The sequence below is a fragment of the Neopsephotus bourkii genome, unplaced genomic scaffold (assembly GCF_033783945.1).
Source record: "Neopsephotus bourkii isolate Nb327-2 ecotype Australia unplaced genomic scaffold, CSIRO-AGI_Nbou_v1 NB_1051, whole genome shotgun sequence".
In the NCBI taxonomy this organism is placed as follows: domain Eukaryota; kingdom Metazoa; phylum Chordata; class Aves; order Psittaciformes; family Psittacidae; genus Neopsephotus; species Neopsephotus bourkii.
Genome location: NW_026901540.1, coordinates 272,297 through 297,757, shown reverse-complemented (window position 1 = coordinate 297,757; position 25,461 = coordinate 272,297). Strand labels below are relative to the sequence as shown.

The following is a 25,461-nucleotide window of genomic DNA, read 5'->3' as shown; positions in this document are numbered from 1 at the left end:
TCTCAATCATTCCATAGTAAGTTTGCTCTTTTCCCCTGAGCCTCATGATAATCTCACTCCCCACTTATACCTACAAAGCTCTTACTGAAGCTGCTCAGGGCTTTCTGCTGTTCCCGCAGTGGCCCTCAGAAGCTGCCCTTTGGTGTTTCCTCTGCCACCTGCTACTGCTTAGGGCTTGTGTGTCTGGTTATTTATTACTTCTCTTGTTTCTTGTCTTAGACTTTTGTGCTGAATGACCATTCACCAGATGATGCTCCCAAAAATCAGGTTCCCTTACCTTCTACATCCCCTTACATTTACCCTGGTAATGAAACAACCTTTTCTGTTTTGCTGAAATAATTAAAAGCTAAACAGTGACAGGCAGGACCTTTACTGTCTGCGATCATACGTAATATCATATTATCAATCTGACTGTAGTCAAACTTCAGGCAGCCTAGAAATGTAGAACTATGCTGAGGAACATAACCAAAACGGCAAAAAGATCTTGGGCCAGTTTAGTCCATTACAAACATAACAGTTCTTCAAGAAAACAGGAACAAAGAAAAAGAGCAAAGATTGAAGATTAATTCTGAAACTGTTTATTATTATTATTATTATTGGGTTTTGCATACCTTTTGAATTACAAGCTGCAGAGCAAGCTTGGCAGCAAAGTATCAAGAAAGCCTTATAGTCTGTTACCAAGGTTCACTTTCTGTGGCTTGTTTTTCAAGATGGCACATTTTATGTCAATGTCTTAAAGCAATCTTGTTTAGCAGAACAGTTTTATTCTCCAGACAGCCTTTGTGAGGGTGTGTAAGGGGGAAGTGGTATTTTAAATGACTGAAGTGGAAGACTGCAACAGTTAGATATAGCTGGACAAGTATTTCCTTTGCCAACTGCTGTATCAGGAATCCTCAGGGATGCTATTTCAGCTGTAACCTCAGGTGGAGAACTTGACCTACTGTCCAGAATCATGGTTAATTTGAGGCTTTTTGCCAAGTTTCCAGTTGGAATGCCAGCTGAGGCAGCATTATGATATAAGCACTCCTGCTCTGACATAGCAGTTGGTGCTTGTATGAGAAAATGCTGACAAGAGATCATAGAATTTCCTTGGGGACCCTGAAGGACAAGTGATGGCAAACTTACTTCACTGTGCGCTGCATGGTTGAACCTCTGAAGGGCAAGGAAACAGGTCTTTGAGAAACTCTGCTTTGCATATTGCCCTTTTAAAAGACACATTTTTGGTTTTGGTTTTGTTTTCTTTTTTTTTAATTTTCTCTTTCAGCCTGTAAAGAAGTGCTCCAAATATTCAGTAAATTGTGTTGAGGCTGACCCACTTACTTCATGCATTCTTTTCCAGTGTGTTGGCACTTCCTTATCTCATCCTGCTCTACTTACTCCCTATTTCCTGGTAGATCACTGTAAGATAGATTATCAGTAGGCAAAGATGGACCAGTACATCAAGTGGGCTTTCCACAAGTGGTTTGTTGCAGTCTAACATTCTGAAGGCATGGTGAGCTTTAGTGGCCAGTGTTAAGATGTAGTAGCACATAGCTGAATAATGAGTTAGATGTGATTTAAGGAACATCTTAGTTAGAAAAGTTATGCAATAAATTCTACAACCTGACTAATTTTTGTTGTTGAATGAAATAAAGATTAGATTTTGTTGACAGTTTTGCCTTTCTAATAATAGATTATTAGTGCTTAATTTTCTAAGCCTGAAGAACTTCATAGAAGCTAAATGGCCTATGAAAGATATTTAAAGAAGGAAAAGTATGCACTTGAAAACCAGTAGAAATGCAAATAAGAGATGCAGTAACTAGGCCTTCACAGTGGCACAGAAAAACAAACAAAACCAAAAGCTAAAGTAAGCCAGGCAAACAGAAGAAAATCAAAAAGGGAAATGAGAAACAAAACAAAGGTATAAAGAGACAATTTGACATTCTTTTAGAAAAGAAACATGTCAGTTCAATATATTGGATATGGTGAGTGGCTCCTTTAGGGAACATTAAATGCATGAAGAATTGTCTCCTCCAGTTGCACAGCATGGGCATTATCAGCAATGACTTTAAAATAGTTACATGGCACTTGGGTAAGACTGATAGCAAAAAGAGAAAAGACAAGGCAGAAATGTTCGTTACCTACCATTTTTGTAGATCACTGCATCTTCCTCTTTTGCTGCCATTCTAATGAAGGAAATATTCACATGCTCTCCTTTATTTGCTGTAACAGTTAATGCCACTGGATGGAATGAGGCTGAAAACAGAACAGGACAGAAGTATGGGCTAAATTGCAGCAGATGCTATCTCTATCTAGTCTCCGGGCTGAAAGATGAGAATAGTTTACAACATGCCCTGACTCAGATTTTGATATTTTAATTTCTTTATAGCACACACTGACTCTACCACCAGCAACCTCAGCTCTTTGTTCTGGCTGACAACAGAACATGGGCATGAAATAAAAAATGTAATTTGATTTTGGTGGAGTAACTTGAAACACTTCCTAACTAGCAGCTGCAACTGTCTGCATAAGAGTTCCCCAAGTTTCTTCATCCCTTGAGACATTTTTCAAGCAGACTGATTAAGCACTGGAAAATGCATTTTAGGGAGCAAGCTGTCATTGGCAAACAGAAGTTAGAAGTTAAGGATGCTTTCTTCCATTTAGTTGGAAAATTCCACAGGAAGGCTATGAAGTGTTTTGAGAACATTTCTGACCATTTTTAGGTCTGAGTTGTTATGTCATACTATCATTGATAGGTTGATAGCAAAAAAAGAAAATAAAATACAGAAACTCCTCTAAAATGAGGCAAAGTTAACTTCCAAACTCTTCAGCTTTTGAGTGAGAATGTTACACCTCTGTACTTTTACATCACCCAGGGGAGTGAGGCATTGATTTTCACTATCCCCTTTTGTCCTTCTGGTTTTCAGGCTGTGTGGCCTTAGATTTCCTCCTGTGCAAATTCCTCTTGAGCAAGTCCGTCCTGCATCTTGTTTTTGTTCTGCTCCTGAAAGCCAGGTTCTGCTGCCATCTGCCTCCCCAGCAAGGTGAATGGGAACTTTCTGACAGAAAGACCCACCTGAGCCTCTGCTGGAAGGAATCCTTGAAGAGCCGTTCATGCTTCTAGTCAGCTCTGCATTTTTGCACAGGTTCCATTTCTATTAAAGTCACATTTATTTTATTGGGAATATTTCGTTTAAGGAGCACACACACAGGTTAGTACAAACTGTCAAACAACTTCGTCATAAAAGGTTGACATTTCTTTATAGTCATGCATCTTTTTTTCTGTTCATTATTAGAATACTTTCAATAAAATATACTTCAGTTCATATCAGTGGTTGCAGAAAATAAATTTGGATCCCTAGATAGAATTTGGTGGCAAAGAAATACACAAAGACAGGATCAGAAAGCAGAGGAAAAATGAACTAACTTTCTATTACATTATATAGGTAAGAGAGCTGTGAAAAACGAGTCGGTAGATGTTACACACAGCTTGTGTAAGGCTGAAACTGTGTTAGCACCTCCAGTGAAATCTAAGGGGGAAAGAAAGGTGGTATTTATGTAATATTTGAGGAAAAAACATTTTAATACTTCTCTTTTAGAATGGTATTTTAATTAAAAATCAAAACTTTTGTGTTATGTGACGTAAAACTAAAGACAGAAAAATCGAGTAAAAATGAAGACATTTCTATCTATCCAAGCCAGCCTCTCTCCCAAAATTTTATTTCCTTGAGAATTTTAACAGATTAATGATTTATTTTTGCTTAGAAATAAGACAGCTATAGAAAACTCACAGTTCTTTGCAGAATGGAATTTCTATCCCTTGTGCAGTTCTAGTGTCTATGCTCTGAGCCTCTGCCATGAGTTTACGTTCCATGCTAAGTGCTGGTTTCAGCTGGTCTGTTCCTGCATGATACTAAGCATTTGAATAGGGATCTATTGAGCATCTGACATCTTACCTTGGCACTGGTACCTGAACTACCTCTTATAGAAACATAGATTTCTAATATAGAATAATGAAATAAGATTTCCTTAGAAACCATCAAATAAAACTGAACCCCATGCAAACTTACTGTCAGCCCCCGATTTAGAAATTAATGATGACTAAAAAATGCATGGTGAAAATCGTGATCTATTTAGGAAAAGAAAATTCAACAGCTTACTCAAAAATGAATCGCTAGTTACAAATTATCCTAAGTGGTTTACTTGCAGTGGGTTTTGGACCAAATTTAGTGAAGCATTAATAATTGTTTTAACAAGATATTAAACTTTTTCATTCCCATATTCTTTTCTTGGTATATTGTTTAGCTTAACCACAAGACTTTTTCTTCAGAATATTGTTGCAAAGGAAAGGAATGCACACTCCCTGGTGGGCTCAGTTCCAGCGTATTTTTAGATTGTGACTTGTATTTCAGTATTTCACATCTCTAGTGTGTCAATTCCTTATAGAGACATAATGAACTGAATTTCAGGGCAAGTGCCACAATGCTCTGATGTTAGCATTTCCATTATTGTCCCTTTGCCCACTCTGGAGAGTTTGTGTGTGGGAAACTCACTTTCTTATATGAAAACACACATTTAATGTGTAGAGAAATAGCATAAATTATATTTGACTAGATGTGGAACAGGTTATATATTGTTATTTTCTAGATACGTATGCTGTAAACAGTATAAACATTAGTCCCCAAACATATATAAAAGATAATCTGTTAACTTTTATTGTGTGTATAAGTATTCCATGATCATAGAATTATAGAATAGTTTGGTTTGGAAGGGACCTTAAAGATCACTCAGTTCCATCTCCCCTGCCAAGGAAGGGACACCTTCCACTAGACTAGGTTGCTCGAAGACCCATAAAGAATTCAGGAGAATGGACTTGTTTCTTTCAGCATGGCACGTGTAGAGTAAAATAGGAAAATTAACCTGTTGTATTTCTGTATTATACAGCAAAAAATCTTACTGTAACTGGTAAGTACAGAATCAGGCAGATGACAGTTCCCCGTCACATCAGTGGGGCTACACAAATGATTAGTAATTAATGTTTCAGCAGCAGTGTTTCAGCTTCTTGCCCTAAGGGTGCAAAACAGTGACTGAATTTTCAGAAGTGCTTCATGTGCCTTTTGTCTCCCCAATGGGAAACTACACATTTCAAGTCTTGCTCAATTTCTGGCATTGAAAAACACCCTCTGCCTTTAAAACTTATTCAGACAATAACATAAAAGGGAAAAAGGCCTGTTTTCCAACTATAGATGCTTTGCCAAACCTCAAAGTCCTTCACTGACCTCTTCTTCCTCTCTCTGTGCACTTTAATAGCTTTGAGAATTTCTGTCATGCCTCTTTCTCACCCATCTAGCCTGATTAGATTATACACGCTCACCAACAAGTTGCTAGCTCAAATTCTGTCAGTGGAAGCTTTTGCAGAGAAAGCCTGAGAAATGGATTCAGCCCAGGAATTATCCAAAGCAATATACTTGCCACTGGTGTGAGAGCTGTGTTATTTCTGGTTAGAACAACTTTGGTCACATAGGAAGCTCTCAAAGTTTGATTACTTTAAATTCCCTGCTCCTAGGTCCAGAGATACAAAGTGCAAAAAACCAGATTGAGTCAAAAGACACTTCCACTCACAGAGGTTGTTGTACATGACAGTCAGAGATGGCTCAGCTCACTGGCATTCTGCCACACAGGCAGGGCCACACTGGCTTTCCATGGACTGTTATCTTATCTGTCTCCTCATTGCAACCTCCTTTAAAACAATAGAGTTGTCAGCCTGCACCTGCAGAGATTTCTTGGTGACTAGTCAGAGAAAACATAAGTGAGTGATAAAGGCACTTGCCCTGCCAACCTTGCTTCTAATGTTCCCACATTGTAAGATGCAAACAGACACTAGCTGTAGCTTTGAGAAGTGAAAAATGTATTTGTCTAAATATGCTGTATAATTTCAGGAGATACCAACAGTGGTAATGGCTCTTACTGAAACCTTATAATGAAAGATTATAAGTGTCAAGTCTCCTCACAGACCAGCTGCCATGGCACAAAACATAAGAAATACAGTCAAGTCCGCTAAAAATCAGCTAAGTTTTGAAAAGTTGATTTTCTGCCGAAAATTCTCCAGCATTTCCTGCACTTATCTGTAGTTTATGGTGATCTCTTCTTTGGAACTTGTCCCAGAAGTCCAGTGAGGTACAGAGACAAGTAAAAGCTTGCACATAAGAAGATGCAATTTAATGGCTAGAGTGCTGGACCTTGGAAATCACACCTTCTCTTCCACTATATCCCTGCTATATTTTCTTTTTGTACAGTGCCTAGCCTTAAACCCAAACCCAAGTCAATAGTGAGATGCACTGCCTATTTTTCTGAATAACCCTCTTAGATTTTGGAAAACTTCTCTGGAGTTTCTTTCTAGTTTTGAGCTGGACTGGGTTTTTCATATTGACACAGACTGTGCTGATCCATTGCTGCTGATCTGTAGTTTTACTGAACCTTAGGCAAGCCAGTTATTTTGTAGGCTCAGTTTGCCCATTTGTAAAGGAAAGGGTAGTGATGTTTCGCTATCTACACCTCAGACCTGTCAAGTTTTTAAAATAGAAGCATGTTTAGAAATCAAGGGTCTGCTATGTGGAAAGGCCAGTGCAGGAGTTACTGTAGTATAATTTCCTGAGGTCAGTGAGGCCAGTACTTATCTTATTTGCCACCTGACTTTGTGTTCCTGGCAGTAGCCAGACACAGGCGGAATACCTACAGGTGTCTGACTGACTTCCATAAGGAAATGCCTAGCAGCTAGTATCAACCAGTTGTCTCTGCATTTCATTACAAAACACAGGCTTGACCTAGGACTATCTTTGTTGACTCCAGACTGCCTTGCCATGCTGGTGCCCACCTGTTTCAACCAGTGATAACTGCCAGCCTTGCAAGCACTGACACACAGAATCCTGATCTGACCACCATACAGTACCTCTCAGTGGCATCTTCATGGTGTGTATCCTTGTCACCTCGTCCTTGAGTTTCCCTTCACAGTAATACGCTCCAATAGTTTCACTGGCCTGTTCCCTTTTCCACACCACTGTTTTGGCCGTTGGTCTCTTCAGATCTTCGTTGACTTCCAGCGGTTCCCGGTGTTGGTTTGTCACATCCTCGTGGTCTCGGTCTATCGTGATAGACTCACGGGAGTGCCATTTGGAAGTGATGCAGGTAAGTGCTGTCTCAGAGTTGTCCACCAGAGGGAATGAATTGATCAGTATGAGGTCCAGTGCTGCTTCCACTTTACCTAAGGAAAAAAGCAGCAAGTGGAAAAAGTTTACTGCAGAGTTTGTGTATGTGGCTGATCAAATCACCAGATAAGCTGCTTCACCCATTACTCAGGGTTCCTCTTGCACAGCTTCTGTGCAAACCAGAAAGGTTGCAGATTAACTATTCCACTACACTGACTTTAGGATTCTTAAGTCATGAACAGATAGAGCTTGTTCTTCTCAGAAGAAGAAGATCACAAACTTGTGGAATTTCTTTTGGAAAACCATGGGTTGCAGAAGCAGACATATCCTTGAATAGTTAGACATGTACATAAATGTCTGAAGTATGGTGCTCGTAACAAGGTCAGTGGATCACTTTCAGGGTCAGTTTGATAGTGTTTCTTTTACATTCTTTACATGGATTTTATACACATGAATTGATATAGAGTAGATATATCTTTTGGTTATGCAAATTGGCAGTACTTTGAACAATTGGCGTGTTTTGTGACAGCTGTTTTATGAACTGGGATTAATGATTTCATAATCATGCACAGGTTAACCGTTCGAAGCCCTGACAGACAGTGGCAAGAAAGCTTTCTCAGAAAAAAAAGAGCAAGTCAGCAGCACTAGTAGAACCATTTTTTATCAGGTTAAGTTTAAATCAATTGAAATGTCTCCTTTTGCTCAACAGAACTGCCAGACACACATGGAGATTTGAAAATGGTAGCTACAAGCCTGATTAAAACAGTCTCTGGCAGAGTGTTACAGATTCAGCTGTTGAAATGCGCATAGCAGGAGGGAAATACAGCTCTCCTATAATCAACAATTTGCAAATAACAGGCGTTTCCCTTTACTTTTGAAATTCAGAGTAAGGAGAAGGGAAACAGTAACATTTTTTCCATCTGAAACAGGAAGAATACTTGATTTCTTTTATTCACCACATCTATTTTCCTGCTTTAAATACAAGTATGTTTTGTATTTACACAGAGACACCTAATATTTAGTGCCACTCAGCTTCCAAATGTTCCTCAGATTGGAAGGAAGGCATATAGTCTTCGATAAGGGAGGTCGAAAGGTCTTAGTGCTGACTGCAGTCTTTGCGTGTGTCTCTCTAGTGCTCGGGGCCAAGGGAGGAGGTCCTCCTCTGCTGTCACTGCCAGCAGCCACTCTGGGGACCTAAGTATCTTGACAGCACACTGACGCTCACCACACCCAGCCAGCCTGCCACAGCTACCACCCTCTAATGTGCCAGCCCAGATAACCTGCGGTTACACAATGGAGAAATGAAGCCTTCTGGAAAGGGTGCAAGGACCACTGCAGTTGCATGTTGCGTAAAGGTGCAGGTCGGAGAAGTCAGTTCATCCCACTGCACATGCAAAAAACTAATCCTTCGAGCAAAGTTACAGAAGTGATAGAAATGGGGCTGCACTCACACATTCATTTTGTAGGGCATTTATCTCAATGTTTTTACTTTTATATGAGGAGCATTTGTGCTCTCCCTATGGGTCTGGTGCATCACCTGAAGGCAGGTGTAAGTCAACAGACACCAACATTGAAAGCAGAGGGCTTCAGTTTCTTTCAGCAAGGATCACATGCCAGGTACAGCATCTTAAAATCATAAACTGCAAGATCCTAATTTCTGCAGAATTCTCTGAAACTTGGAATCAAATCTGGATCCAAACTCCATGACTTGATGTGTTGATCTGTGTTGAGGTGAGGCAGGGTACTGCAGATCAGGACTGTGCCTAGCATCCACAGGGCACAGAGCTGCACCTCTCTTTCCAGTACAGGGATATGGGCCCAAGTTGCTGGGGTCCTACAGAGAATGGCTGCTCTTCCAGGGCTTAAGTTTCATTTCTCTATCATTTCTCTGTTCTCCAACTCCAACACAGATTGAAAGTTGAAAAGAATACTTTCCCACCCCCTGCATCTCACCATTTTAATACACTAAGAAAAAGTAGTAGAAGTCTGAGTTTTGAGGACTAACTTTCATGTTGCCTTTGATCCCTACACAAGGTCCCTATGCGAGAAATAGCAAACTAGATTCAGTGCATTTGCTGAAAGCTTTTCTGTTTCTTTGTGTTAATCAAATTGTGTAATCAAAGTGTAGAACAATCACAGCTCAGGCATATTGCTTATTTACCCTTGTGCTTATTCCAGATAAATCAAAATCTAGCCACTGGTGGATGGATAGTGTTCTGACTGATTACCTAAATATATATGGGGTTTTGTCATATTAAGCACTGCAGAGTAACCTAGACACCTGCATCGAGCAGATGGAGCGCAAGGGAAGTTTCCTGTCTTCTAGAGAAACACTACAAGGCCTTTATTTGTCTAAAAGGGAATAATACCTATGCATAAGTATGGAACTATATGCCAGGCATAATTTGACAGCTAAGGTTTCACAGCTGGAATATAGTGCAAGCAGAAATTAAAATATATACAAGCGAAAACTTTGCAGTAAGAACAGCTGTGCTTTAGGTGTATTTTGGGGAAAAAAAATATGAAAAAAGCAATCTAGCAGCACACTGATTAGAAGGCAACTCACTTATTCAACTCAGAATCCAGCAGGACTGCCAATTTAAATCAGCCTAGGCCTCTGAGGTGATAGAAATGCTTTCTTTAACTGCACTGAGAGTTACTACCTTCAGACTCGGGGGGGGGGCCCCCCAACCCAGAAAAGTGTAAAACACATGTATGCTTACAGATTCCTACAGCATCTCTTTCTGATAATGCAACTTAAAATAACCCAACTGGCCTTGCTAAAGAAGAATTTACTTAGTCTAGCAAAATTTAGGCAAATCCCACCCTTGATGTTAATGAAGACTTTGAGTATGTAAGGACCAAATAAGGACAACAGGATTTAGCTCTCTGAGTAGAGCACAGAAATGCAGACAGGAAACTCTCTTTCCCTGTACTCGTGACAGTTCTCTGTGCTTCCTTGAAATTTAACTCCTGCCCTGGTCCTTGAAGAACTGACCTTATCAGGAAGGCAATTTGCTGTGCGTGCAAGCAGATTCTGAGAAGACAGAGCACTTGCAAAAGACTAAAGTTGGAAATGGGAGATAACATGCACAGAGGATTCATTGCCCAGTATTTACTCATTGTGCTGCAGTGCTCTGGGCTCTTCCACCATAGGGAAAATGTCACCCTCTAAATCAGTAAGTTTAAATAACAGCACACCCAGTTTAATCCAGACAGCAAAACGAATGGTGGGAGACATTTGCTGTTCCTCTCCACTCATCCTTAACCACAGGGTTGTGCTCCCCCTTGCTAGGCTATATCTGCCTGTATTTTTCAGAACTTCTCTAGTACACGTACTCCTGGGGAAATTGTGCTGAGCAGAGAATTAGTGTGTATCACACTGCCATTGTAGCCCCACTGTGGTCTCATTCCCTATCAAAATACCATTTATACAGGCACAGGGTCATCACGTTTTCTGTGCTGTGCTGCACCAGCAAGACTCAGTGAGGACCAGCTGGAAGAAATGGCTCTCAGGAATTCCCTGGAACACATCCCAGACATAGGTCTGATCAAAGAGCAAGAAAGTCTTTGATAGAGTTTAAAACATCACTTTGCTAGATCAGAACTGGTGATAGACACACTAGTTAGGAAATAAAACCATGCAGCAATCTTGAGCTAAGATAGTTAATGCCATAGATGAATACATATAGCATAAGCCTCACAAAAGCAGAAAAGTATTATGATTTGTCCTCTTGTCTCAGAAAGTCCTGCCCAAATACTTCCAAATTTATTGTGTTAACCCTTGTCTGGTCTCAGGAAAATCATGGTGAATATTTAAAACAAGTCCTACCTAATGTGAGGTCTTTGCAAAGTTGCTTGGTAATTGAAAAAGTGTTCAGTGCTGTGGAGTGGCTAACATAAGAAACATCCAGGAGGATCAGCTCTATCAAAGTAAAGGATAACCATATCCCACTGCCCCCCAAACACATTTAATCACTAGTCAGTATTTGCAAGGTGTATTGAGACTGCAAAGTTCTGAGTAAATGCTCTAGATACTAATTGAGTACTGGTGAAAGACAGTAAATTGTTTAAACATTACACATCTAATTATGTATTTGTTTTCCTTATATTTGTAAAGCTTTATTATGAATTGCTTGAAGTGATGATTCTATGATTCAGGGCCTTCTATGATTCTGTGATTGTGACTACAAGTTGGAAGTCCTTCCCTTGGTGTTTGGAGCATAACAGAGGGAAAAGAAGAGTTATAACAAGAGTTAAGTGGAAAGATTAATACTTTAAAAGTACTAATTATTTAATAGAAGAAGGAAGGACAGAAAATTCCAGTGAGTTGCAATCCTTCATCAGGTGAAGCAAAGGGAATAAAAGGGACAAAAACAGAACCAGTGCTTGGTTTAGGTTTGGTGTTATGCTGAAATTAAAGCAGTCAGTTGCATATGACACACACCGCAGTATTCAAAAATCATTTTGAGACCAATGGAAACAAATGCCCCAGACTATCAAATCATCAACCGTTTCTCCTTCAAGTCTCTTTAAATACACCACCAGGCACTCCTGCTGCTTGGAAGAACACGGTTTGATTTAGAACCAACCTAACTTGCTAAACAGCCTGCATCTCAGCATTTCTCATTGTGTCATGTTTTGCAGTCCCAAGTTCAGTTGTACCCTCCTCAATTGTATTTTTCTGTAGAAATCACACAGCAGTTTAAAATAATTTATCTATTTAGGAACGCAGTTGGCAATCATGTAAGCAATTTTGCCAAAAAGACATAGCTTTTGGTTAATTCTCACAAAAGTACTTAATAAATCACATTGATGTTTTTAAGTTATTTTTTTATTGAGTAATTACCTAATTTGGAAGATAATCAAACCATTTGTCAATATTTTTCATGTGGAGAGTGGAACATATACTGCACCAGAATTTAGTAATCTTTATGTCCCTTTTTTCTGTGCATTCCACATTCATCAATCTTGGTTATTTTTTGTTCATGCTTTAAAGAAGTAAATAATTGGGAGAGGGAGCAGTGAGGGGGAGCTTTGAAATCGCTTATTCATCGTATGGGCTCAGTAGTCTCTTAGTGTCCTGGGAAGCAAAGATAGCAGCAGTTCAGGTTGTTTCTCCTAGTGAGTCAAACTTTCACAGCTCCGTCCTCCACAGGAGAACAAGCCTGACATTACTATTACCCAAATAGATTAAGATTCTCTGACACACAGCAGCAGCGGGGCAAAAATAGAGAGTCAGAATACTGCTGGAAAACAGCTCGTAAATGAGCAAAAAAGTCAGGTTTTCCCATGAAACCTTTCTTCTTGTCCACGGAAAGAATCTTACTGCTTGTATCATATGTGACTCTACCAAGCAGCTGTAGGACAGCTGACAGCTCAGACACCAAGGACTCTCACCCTTCAAAATAGAGGAGGAAAAGTCCTATGAAACTAATAAGAAACAAAAAATTAATGAGCAGTGGTAAAACCAGAGCACAAGTGTGACATATAAAATAGTCTGTCAAAGCTAATGGTTTCTTACAGACTCATGGGTACATCTGGAGCAGGTGAAGCAAATGCCTTCTTGTAAAATAGCATATAATTATTTCTCTACATTTCATCAAAACAGTCTTTCAAGATGAAAAAGCTAGAAAAGAAACACTGGTGCAGCTTGGTTGGGGGGTTCCTAGTGAGGGTGCCTAAATGCATGTGTAAGTAACCAAAACGTAGAAAGATGTTTTCTCATGACTTTTCCTGTAGAACATAAGCAAGTAAAGCAGAATACAACATAATAGCAGAAACTGCATGTAACAAACAGCTGACAATATGCTAGGTAATGCTGGAAAAGGATAAGGCATGTGGGATAGCTTGACTAGGACAGACTTGTAGTTCAGCTACATCTGGCTGGATTTGCAGCTAGCCAAATATGGGTACTACTGTCAAGAAAGTACTTCCAAGCAAGAGTAAGTATGTCCAAAACAAGGGTGGTGCTTACAAATCACATTATGAAACCACAGTGTATACTGCATAAGTATACTGTATGTTGCTTTTGTGCATGTACCAAGATGAAATATGCAAAATAACGTAGGCAATCAATTAGTCATCATAGCATATGTCAGTGCATACAACATGCATAAGGTTAACTGTCTGGAAATGCCCGTAAGTGCTGGCTGCTGGATGGACATACTGTAATACATCTTTGCCTGTACAGTACTCTCACTTCACCACTGATTTTTCCAAGTAGAGTAATGGGAGTTGTTTCTGGTGCTAAGCACAGTCTGTGACTAATAAGGCTCAGGGCCCTGACTAGTGGCAGCCTGAAAATAACACAAAAGAAAATCATCAGCACAGTCAAAAGCACAGATGGAACTGCACTGTCAAGACGGACCTATTGCAGTCCAAAGGGGAAATTAACCAAGCCACTTCAAAGGACAGGCTGACACAATGTAAAAGGGAAATAAATATCAGGCAACAAAATACCAGTCTTGAAGTAAAAAGTTTATATATATAATACCCTTGAATACAGAAATGTCATTTATGAACCATTTCAAAACCCTTCCAGAACATAATAAATTCCTAATATCTTCACACCCCAAAAGTGTTTGCCTTTCCTAGTGCTGAATTACAAAATTAATTTTGATGGATTTTTTTACTTCTCTGTGATATGACCCTTGTTTTACGTTATTAATGCATGTTCTTGGTTTGAGTACTAGTTGAAGAACAATTATCAAACCTGTACCCTAAAAAAAAAATCAGCATTTTGAATGCTTAACAGGAAAGTCTCAAAGTTCCCCACGTCTCCTCTGAAAACACAGTGGAACAACATCCTAAATATGATCTTGCCACTAGCACAGGATTGATGCTGTATTTGGAGGACAGGTCTTCATTACAGTTTCTCAAAGGTTTTCACCGGTCTAGTCCCAGACAGGCCTTGCATCACAGTGGGAGCTGACCACGGAACTATACATACGTTGCACAACTGGAAGGTGAATCCATTTTTGCTTCATTTCTTCTATGCCTACCCAACACTCTCCACATCACAACGAGTTCTTGGTTTTCCATGGCAAGACAAACAAGAGTTTCGTGTTTAAGAGATGGGTCTGGGCCATGCAGGCTCAAATCTATGTGACTGATACAGATCAGGTTTCTAACACAGATAATTCTCTTTGTAAGGAACCAATTACACATCTCTCTTGACCTAAAGCAAGCTGCTAGCTGCAGTCAGTCCTTCTGACTTCTATGCTCCCCCTTGTCCACCTAACAATTCTTGTATCCAACTGTTGCAAAATGTTACTTTAATTTTTCCATTAAATGAAATTTAAAAAAAATCCATCCAACCAGCTTAATTATGACTAAATAATCCCAAAAATCTAATAGATATATGTGTATATATATATATGAAATCTGTATCTAAAACTATAACACATTAACACTTGTGAATCTAGCATGATTTCATGTCACCCCTTTAGATTTCATTCTTCAGAGTCTGATGCAATGCCTTTTCCCTCATGATTACTCCCCACTGTTGAAATGGCCTTTGGGAACAAAGGCTTCCTAATAGCTACTCTACCTCTCACTGGGTCTGAACCAGGCATATAGCGAAAGCGAACTGTAAAGATAAAAAAATAAAAGGGCAAACCAGAGAGAATCATCCCACTTTTGTAATTCTACTTAGGGTCAGTGCACAGAGCTGCCTGCTGTTGTTTTTGCCTTTAAGCTGCAGAGTCCAGTAACAATGAGTTAGTTCACAGCTGGAACTTGTTTCTTTGCAAACATATAGGCAGCAAGGTAACTAAACCAGAACAGCTTTCTTTCTCTCAAAAGGCAGATTTGTGAATCATGATTGTCCTAATAGAACTGGGCAGAAACACTAACATTCAGCAGGTCAGAGATTTAACTAGTGATCCCTGTGGCAGGACCATCTTTCCTGGATTAGACATAAGGCTATATCTGAAGAAGAGTCTAAATTACACGTAAATTTCAGACTCATGAAAAAGGCTCCAGGATACTCTTCCCTCTTGGCAAATAACCTAAGTGTGGCAGGCAGATGGGATTGCTTTGTCTCACAAATCAAATGCACTTCAGGAACAAGAAATTAAATCTATGATTTGATCTGACAGCAGCATGTTTGAAGATACTCACACAGGCCTAGTCCTTTAATTATGGGAAGAATAATATTCTAACATGAGCGCCTGCTCAAGGTCATAGGTGTCTATTAACCAGAGGTTAACAGATTTTCTTTAGGTTAAGTTAAATTTGTCAAGAGAAAAACAGGTCTTGAAACTATCATTAGAATTTTTCCAGTCTAATTAAAAATCGTGACTTCTCGTAAATTTGAAGAGCCTACAGCATCATAACAGTGCTTGTGTGTATGGTAATGTATGTTAAAAGTTGCTTAAATTTATAAATATGTAAATGTGTCATGTAATAATGATAATACACACAATTTATCAGGGTTTTTTTCATATTGATCCCAAAGAAAACACAGCCATCAATGGGGATGCTAGAAAGCTACCACTGAATGCCACTCCACTGTTAGCTCCACTTTTACCCTTTCTTAAATGGCTAAATAAACCTTTTGAGTCTTTACCATCTATGGGTCCAAAGCTAAATTACACACACACAAAAAAGGAAATTCAGTATTTTTAGATTTAAGATTATTGGTAGAACAAAGCTATGGCACAGAAGATTCCGTCTGTCTTGCAGAAGAGAGACACTGGACAATGTATTTGTTTCCTCCCAGAAATAGTCAAAGAAATGGGCTTGAAACTGGTTTTAATTGTTGCTGGTTTCTACAGTCTCTTACTGATGGACTCCGTCTTGCTAAAATAAGGTTTACACATGATCATTTTTCAGAGTTAGCCAACTATGAGAATCTGAAAGCAAATTATCAGACCATTTGAGGATGTCAAAAGGGAAAAGGCGAGGTCTGACACTCATTCCTTGCTTTTTCCTCTGCATTCCAAGGCAATAGGTGAGTCTGCAACTCCCTTTGGTCAGGACCTAACTAACTTAACTAGATCGTACCTAGTCACAACCTTGGGGTTTGAATCCATACTTCAGGATGGATTCAAGGATCATTTTGATTCTACAAAATGTTCACTGCAGTAGAACGAACTAAAATAAAAATCTGTGGCAGTGTTTAGTTTCATGAATCCCAACAGGATAAAATTCAACACCTTTTCAGTTTAATTGAACATTTGCTATGTCAAGCAGTTCAAAAGTAAGCATTTTTATGTATTTTGAATGTTACTTTCCAAATCAGATCTTTATCTCTAGCTGCAAATGGAGCTCTGTTATTAGAATAACAAGAAAAGACATTAAATCAATGGCCATTTCTCGTAACAGGAGCCAAGCCAACAGTCTTCGCTTTGGAAAAGGGTGGAGTGGATTTTGTGCCTACCCAGCAACACACCCAGAGAAGCTCATGATCACTGGGGACAAGGTTAAGCCAGTTCACTCTCTGCGTTGAGTGTAAAGCCTTCCCTGCTTAGGGAATGTCATTCCTGCTTTCCTGAACTCCGCCTGCAGTATCTAGAGGAAAGCGGGATTGCATTGTCTTTCACTGCTTGCCCCAGGAAACATGATATCATTCTCAAACAAAAGCGGGAAAGCTGACAGATCTATTGAGATGGGTGTGACTACAGCACACACCTCCCTGCTCAGCCCCTGTGGAAAAGGCACTGACTGGCAGCTCTTCAGTACCGAGCTGTCTGCACTGCCCATGTTTACAGCTAATCTCTGCAGACAACTTTTGTTCTTCCCCTGCTTCTGACTTAACAAATGTCGCTTGCCTGTTGTGTCAGTTAGGTGTATGTTTTGATGTAGAGAAACAGCAGAGACAAGGAAAAAGAGCTGGGATAACTCGACCTCCTTTTCTTGTCTTTCGTGCTGCTTACAGCACCAGGTTGTCTCCTTCGGGTGGAAAGCTGAAGTGATCTGAAGGCTAAATAGGCTGAATCAATGTGCATAATCAAAAACCACAAAAGAAGATTTGGTAAACAATATGCAGACTATTACATCAAAGGCTAGATAAGAATACTACCAAACACATAGTCAACAGATTTTAAACATATATTTTTGCCTGTGTTAATCTCTAGCCTTTTATAGGTGCCAGTAAAATTGCAAACTCATTTGTTCGTAATTTCTCTTAGGTATTTGCATGCTGCTAATCCAGAAGATTTGTGAATTTTAAAGCTAGCTACACAGCAATGAGGACTTCTGCTTTTTCTTGCTACTTTCTGGTTTTCCTTGTAGGACAACCCTCCAGTTTTATAGCACATTACCTTTTTGCTGGACTGGAAGAACATATACATACCTCAATGAAATGGTTAGGAATGAGTTAAGTCTAAGGTTATTGTGTAAATTGTATTTCTGTTTTACAGGTTTTGTTTAGTATGTTACCCAGAACAAACTGTCTAGAAAATCAAAACATGGATGGTGAAAGTAACACTCAAATGCTGAACAATTAGGAATCTGATGGCAAGAGAATAGGCTTCCTCAGAGCTCTGCTAGCGATACCTTCAGCAAACCATCTCTAACATTAATTCTCTGAATACTATAAGTTTCCATTAGTATAGTCTTACTGTGTACATTTTCTGCAGATGTCTTATGACTAAATTCTGACTTGCTGAACTAATGACATCTGCTGATAATATTGAACCACTCCTTAGCTGTATTTGAAGTGTTATGAACTGATCTTCTATAAGGTGCCCTTTTTGTCCACTGACTTTTACATAGATTTCAGTTCTGGAATCTTGTGTGCCTAAAAACTTATCTAAAATCAGATACTGGAATACCAAGAAATGTCACATTTCCCACCACACAGCCATTTCATAAAATCTCAGAGCAGAAATTCTTGGGGAATGACATCAATGGTTTCAAAGTTGTGAGCTTTGTGAAGAAGTTAATACCATTAGACAGAAGAGAAACCCTGTTGTAGTCTCTGTGTCCACAAACTACTTCAACAAATAAAGAGGTAGGAGCAGATTCTACATGTGGCTAAACCCTCCCCAGCAGCTTGGCCACAGTCCTGCCCTCACTTGCTTTAAGAGGGCTGCAGAGAGGTAAGTGGACTCACTGAAACAAATGCGAGTACTCATCTATAAAGGTAAGTGTTGAAGTAAGGAGTAGTCATGCGCTTTGTCTGCACATTGCATGAGAAACAAGAAAGGCATGACAGGTCGACCACAGATACTAAAGCAAAGGCTTACCTGAAATCATCAGGCTGAATCCGTAGAGAACTAGATGTGCTAAAGCGTCCATGCTTTCCAAAATATATCCATCCAGTTCTTAGAGTCGCTCATGGAGTATCCTTTTCTCAGGGCAGACGTTTACCGGTTACTCTTCTCCATTGTGGTATGCTGTTTACAAGTCACAGACAAGAAATCATAGCACTGGCGCAGGCTGGAACAGTCTCATTGCTGTCTGAGTACAGGGAGTTTAAGTTCCTTTTTCCTGTTTCCTTTGTAGATTAGGATGGGAAAGGCAGGATCTTAGAGGCATTTTGTATCAGCAGGACTGCAGGGCAGTGCAAATCCCGTTCATCCAGCAATTCATCAAAACGGTTATCTGGAGCTGCTGGAGAAGCAAGGGACTGCTGTTGGTCACAGTCAGCAGAATAGGAACAATGATGGCATCCTCCCGTAGGCGGGAGAGTGCAAATAAAAGCTCCTCCACCTAGGTACAGTAGGGGGAAAGTGTCATCCCCTCCTCATAGCACAGGTCTGCTAATTCTTCATGGTGCTGTCATATTTTCCCTGATTTACTAAACCCATGTGTAAGCTGCTGGCTGCAACGCATCTCAGCATGCAGTAATGAAAATTTGAAGTAAACAGTAACAAACCAACCAGATGAATCCAGTATAGATCAAAGCCAGCCACAATCCAGCAAACTACTCCATTAGTTCATGTGCTTCACTGGAAACAATTCTGCTCTATGTTTGACAATTGGAAACAGACTGAAAACTTGTTGCAATAATAAATCACACCCAAGTTACAGCTATTATGACTTCACTGGGATCAAAATGTCCACATTACTTAGCGGGGGTCTCAAAACTCAGAAGCTAAAACTAAACATAAGGGGAAAATAAGAAGAAAACCACCAAAGAAAAAAAATAAAAGAGAAAAAAAAAAAAAGGAAAGAAAAAAAAAAATGGAAAGGCAGCACTCTGCTATTCAAACAGCATTGCAAATAAAGGGCAATCCTATTTACCCGTTGGCTAAATATAACCCATGACAATGTGACAATGTAGCATTTGAAAGTCCTGAAGTTCTGCCAAGATGCTAACACCCAGAGTGACTTTTACAGAAGTGTAGAAAAGTGAATGTTCAGCATCATTTTGGAAATGGGGTGTGGGTTGACCCTTCTTTGATTTGATTTCCTTAGCAAGACCTTTCAAGGCTTCACTTGGTGTAGATTTCACAAAGGAAGTCATTTACACTCAAAATCTATTGCCATATGAACAGAAGGGTTTTGCCATCCATATGTTTCAATGCAATTACCTAGAGTTGCTCTTTGCATGCTGCCCTCCGCCCCCCCAAAAAAACCCAACCCAAAACAAAGCAAAACAAAACTAAAAGCCAAACCACCTATGAACTTAAACTGAAGATACCCTCTTGGTGAAAAAACACAATGTATTATCAAAACATTACTAAAATTCCACTTTGAGGCTTACAGAAGGCAGAATATAAGATATTTACTTGATCTGGTTCCAGACCAAAATACACACAGAATCATAGAATAGTTAGGGTTGGAAAGGACCTTAAGATCATCTAGTTCCAGCCCTCCTGCCATGGGCAGGGATGCCTCACACTAAACCATGTCACCCAAGGCTCTGTCCAACCTGGACTTTTCTCCATCTTTGATTTTGTGAACATTTTCTGCTGCTCTTAGGCATGGAAAGGCAGTGATTAACCACACTCCAGTTGCACTTTAGCAGAATACTGACTGTATTACACTAAGTACTATCATAATTCCTGCCTAGTGGATAACTTGGTTCTGTTGCTCATTTAACCTACTTGTAACATGACCTATCTTTAATTTTCTTTTCAATATATTTTGATTTGCTGGAGGCAGGGGCTTAAGCAATTCCAGTCAAGGCTGCAGTTTTCCAGATTGTTACAGTGAGCTTAGGAAGGTTTATAAACTTTTCACTTAAATCTCACTCCCCAGGGCATAAACCGGTCACTGATGAAAAATGCACTGTATCTCTATTTTTAATGCACCTAAATGCAAAGCAATGCATACAGACTGCTGCTTATACTGATTTTGCAGTATGCATAATTGCCCAGGTCAGTTATTCATTATTTTTGAAGAATCAGTTTGTCATCTCCCATGACAAGGTAGCTATCTCCAGAATGAGAGCAGACAGCCTGAATGTGCAATGCTCCACAAACACAAGAAGGCTGCAAACACTTGCTGAAGCTAGAGAATAGCAAACACACTTACCCAGGGCAGAATTTAGGTAGGATACCAGCTTAAGGAGGCTGATGTATTTGTTTTGTGTTTCATTATACGATTTCGTTTTGAAGAAACATATAATAGCATCTATGATTTAGCAAACATTTAAGTACTTGTTTATGTGTAACAAGTGGGTAAGCTCTGTTTCTATATAGAAGGTTTTTAAGTGCCACAGTTTGATTATTGCTTCCACTGATGCCAAAATTAATCACACAAGCTTTTGCTAGACTGTAGAAATTAAAGGATTTCACTGTTCCGGCATATTCTTACTCATATTTAAGTGTCTGCCAGCCCTACCTTCCATATTTTCTTCATTATAGTTGGGGATGCCACTTCCCTGGCAGTGTTCAAGGCCAGGTTGCATGGGGCTTGGATCAACCTGGTGTAGTAGAAGGTGTCCCTGTCTGTAGCAGGTGGGTTGGAACTAGATAATCTTTAAAGTCCCTTCCAACCCAAACCATTTTATGACTCTGTGCTATTAGACTGTAAGTCTTCCTAAAAGTAGGTCATACCAATTTTCTGTCCTATGAACTAAAACATTTATGATCTGATCATCCTTCTGATTACTGAACAACACAGAAGTGCAATGAAATTCTCTATCGTTTCTACAAAGCAGAAATTATATCATAACAAGACCCCGTGCATGCATCCACCTCTTGCTATCTATTCCCCAGCTTATGTTGACAGATCGTCAAAACAGAGGATCCTAAATCTCACCTCCGTTGACTATAAAAGAAAAGAAGAATTTGAAATAGCCTTCTGGCAAAACCAGATTGCCGATGAAAGAAACTGAGCTGAAAGAGAGGAAGAATAAAATATGATATCAAGTTATTCTAGCTTTTATTGCTCATGGGGCTACCAGACACTCTTGACTACTGGGCTGGATAATGAGCAGGCCTATGGCACACCCTCATGAGGATATTTGGGCCCCACAGGCTACACACTTTTTCTTTTCCACAGGTACTTGAAAGGCTCAGAAAGGCTGTCCAACCCCTGTGTGATTTCTAAAGTGCTCCCTGCAGGAACATGGTTTTTGTGGGTGGTTAATGCTGATTAATACATGTCAGCATTCACATCTAATTTAACGCCCATCACAATGGTATGTGTGAGTTTTTAAATTGGTTACAGCAAGGAAATAAGTTGTCTTTCAACACATAAACACAATCCTAGCATTAAACATGGCTTTTCATAACTCTGTTTGCTGAAGGCTAATTTTATGATATGTCAAGTGCCCTGAACTCCTGACACCAGGCTTTCCTCTTTAGATAAGCAGCACGCTTGTCTCAATCCATTCATACATGCTGCAGCACATAGAAATATGTGAGGAGGAAAAAGAAACAATGCCACTGCACTTCTTTAATCAGGTAGATGTGTTAGCAGAAAGCACATATCCTCTTGCAGTGTCTGGCTGTATTATGCCTTTTGGAAACAAGCCATTACTTTGGCCTTGACATGATGTTAACATGTGGCAGAAAAGGAACTTTAGGAATTATTACTCACTGCAATCAGTTAATGTGAAGCAGAGGGTCATAAATAAGAGAGTTAGGCTTCTTTTTAAGCTTCTTTTCTTAAACAGATCCTGTTCTCCCCTACAGAACAGCCTATGCCACTGAGGCCAGCCACAGCCCCTAAGCCATCTATTTTACCTGGAAGTGAGAGGTAGGATCCAGGTGGCCAGTCAGAGTGCAGGTGCAGTGGCTGGTCAAAGCGGTCAGGAGGAGGACCATCCCTACAAGGTGCAGTGGCAGTGCAGAAACTGGGGGGAGACAAAGGTTTCTGTGGTACATAGCTAAAGATAAGTCAGAATAACAGGGAAAGGACAGTATAGAGGAGTGGTTGTGAGAAACTTTAAGGTGGGGTAGAAGAGGTAGTAGAATCTGGGTTTTGTTGTAGCTCATTCTCTTCCATTTGGGGTGCTGTGGAGGTGCAGTTACTTTTTGCTTTTTCTGCTGCCTCTCCTGCATAAGCATATTCAAAAGGTAAGTCAGGATTTCAAACATATCTATCATCAGGTTTTTTTGTTCAGAGTTTTTGTTTTCTTCTCCTAAAGGAGCTTTTCTTGGATTTTCAGGAGACCATGGCCTGGAAAATGGCTGAGTATTGAGCAGTCAACAGAACAGCCTTAGCCAAAGACAGCTGTTGCTTTCTTGACTTCCTAGTCAGTGAAATAAAAGGGAGTTTACTACAGCAGAATTAATGGAAATCTCAGGTTTCTTTCAAGTGGAAAGTTCAGCTGATGAAACAACAGAGGAGTATTTTAGGGCCTCTGTATCAGTAAAGCCATTGTGAAGGGCATCAGGCTGTTTGACTAAGGTCTCTACTCTGGAAACTTTTACCTTGCGAGTCACTTGCATTTTGATGAAATAGGCCTTATGTAGATTTTACAGAGGCCTGTTGTCAGCACAACAAAAAAATTATGCTTCCCAATTCATTGTTGCCAAAAAGGAGACTTTTTTAAAAAGTACATGGAGAAAGCAAGTGTGGGAAGTGAAGCTATGAGCCAGCAATGGTGATGGCCTCTGATGATGTCAAACACAGATATGAAATCACATGAGTAAGCAGTGTAGTTATATCCCACTTAATTTTTGTTATGAAAACAACAAAACTGCATCCTTATTGTCATTGCTTTTTGAGCACATTTGTGTTTTCCTACTTTTGAAAACATCCACTCTAGTTTTTAAAAGATCTGATAAAAGAGGTGATTCTGATTATGCGCTAAACTGACCCCAAATCAAGCTTTTTGTTTCTCTACTAAGACCAGGTTCAGGATCAGGCTGTGGGAGCACAGATGTGATGTTAATTTGCTGTACTAAAATCAAAAGAAGCCTGGAGATGAATGCCATTTTCCAGCTTGAAGAGGTGTCACCCAGCAGGAGATAAGCAGAGCTCACACAAAAGCTACAGAGCTTATGATTTTTCTCCTCTGTTCTGTTACTGCTTTTCTACTTAAATTTTCTACAATAACACATTTTGAAGGACAAACGAGTCTGTGTGTTTAACAGTAACAACTGTATATCCAAATATATATTTAACAGTATCAACTGTATATCTAAATGTCTTCAAGATATTGACACTGAATCACCCCAAAAGATGCACTGCAGTAAAGATGTGACTGCCTAAAGTACCTAGCATTAATGAGGCAGATTTCTTATCTGAGCAATTTGGAGAGACAAAGACTAATTGCGTGAGCCACTTATTGCACGGGAGGTTTGCAGATCTGAGTATTGCTTCCAAGGACCAGGAAATGGGTTGTGTTCATTAGATCCCGGGTTTAGTGTTTTCAACCATTCGGGGTTAATGTTTTCATCCATTAAAATTACCAAAAATCATTCTTATAATCCTGTTTACAGGACCAAATATCTGCCACTGAATTAATCTCACACTGTAAATGTGATTCTAATGGTCATTTTTATTTGATGATTTCATCATTTAATTTTATTTAACTACAACCAGCATTCACCAAGTACAACTTAGTGATAAATTTACTGTCTACTTTGCTTCTAAATTGATGTCACACTGGGACTGGCTAAAATCTTGTACTGATTTAGGAGAGCCACATGTGCAGTGCTGGTGAGCTGCAGTGTAACTTCCTTCTCTTGAACCCTCCAGCTTTATCTTCAGTTTTCTTACTTTCCCTGTGAGAGAAAGATTCCTAAATGGCATACTTCTTTTAGTGTTTGATCAATATAATTTTTGCAATTCTTTAAATATGGAAGCATGAAAGAGAAATGTGCATCTCATCTTAAGGTGAGGAGTTAAAATGTGTATTCGTATATAGATAAAGAACTTCAGTAATTTTCAGCTCAATAATCCTAAAAAATGTGAACACAAGTCCAAGCCACTAAGCACTTTATTTAATTTGGAAGGAAAAGAAGGAACAGGAAGGATACAGAAGATTTGAAGGCTTTATTTGGAATTTTTTCTTTCATGCATAACTCTTGGGGTGACTGATAATTTCTGCTATAATAATTATTTTAATTTTCTAATTTGCAGAGATGGTGAGTCCCTCTCACCCCACTTGAAATAGTATTCATGGGCAAATTTCTGATGTGTTTTGGAGACCAGTGTCTTGTACCTTACTCATCCTTTGCTGCACAGCAGAAATCTTGGGCCTGATCCAAAGATACCAGTGCTCAGTGAATCAAGCCCAGCCACTTTGTAGCTTTCAAGGAATTAGCTTTACAAGAGGAAACAAGAGTGGATCATTTTACATTTCTGGCTCTTTTTTGTTAAGATGTGGGAGACTTCCTCCATTTCACATATCTGGCATATTGACCGGCCAGTCCTCCTGACAGGAGAACGCTGCAAACCAGTGAAAGGAACATTTCTTCCTCTGCTTCAAACTTCTGCCAACGCCAATGAATGATTGATCAAAGCTGGGATTTTGAATTCAGAACATCTCTGCAGTTATGAAATGCTTAAAGGCTTCCTTCCTCTTAACTGAAAAAAGAGAAAGATGACAAGTGGTTTGGGAGTAATTCAGTTCCCCTCTGAAGAGATAAACGTGCACTTCACAGTATTGCTCTGGCTGAATTATCACCTAAAATACATACAGCACTCAGCTAGTATTCAGCACTCTGCATATGCTTAAGTGAACGCCAATTTTGTGATCTCTTAGAATCTGAGAGTTTTTTTTCACTTCAAACAATTGCCACATCCACACCACCGAGATGCTTTATCACTGAGATATGTTTCCAAGGAGTTCACAAAAAGCAGATACTTTGCAGAATAGTTGTTATAAAGTAAGCATTTTAACATCTTTTTCCTCAAACTAAGGTATTTTAGAGCTAGTACCTCATCATACGGTCTGTCTTATGCCTTGAAATTCCGTCTT

At 39.5% G+C, this 25,461-nt stretch overlaps 1 protein-coding gene across 1 annotated transcript in view; it reads right to left on the bottom strand.

Moving 5' to 3' along the window:
* Positions 1–18,749, bottom strand: part of TEK (TEK receptor tyrosine kinase) — a 40,814-nt gene extending 22,065 nt beyond the window's left edge. Inside the window, exons 1-3 of the mRNA XM_061361044.1 lie at positions 18,380–18,749; positions 6,929–7,240; positions 2,125–2,235 (exon numbers count right to left, since the gene is read on the bottom strand). Coding sequence (XP_061217028.1) covers positions 2,125–2,235; positions 6,929–7,240; positions 18,380–18,431 — 475 coding nt within the window. The 5' untranslated portion in view covers positions 18,432–18,749. The remainder of the gene's footprint in view (positions 1–2,124; positions 2,236–6,928; positions 7,241–18,379) is intronic.
* Positions 18,750–25,461: the final 6,712 nt, after the last annotated feature.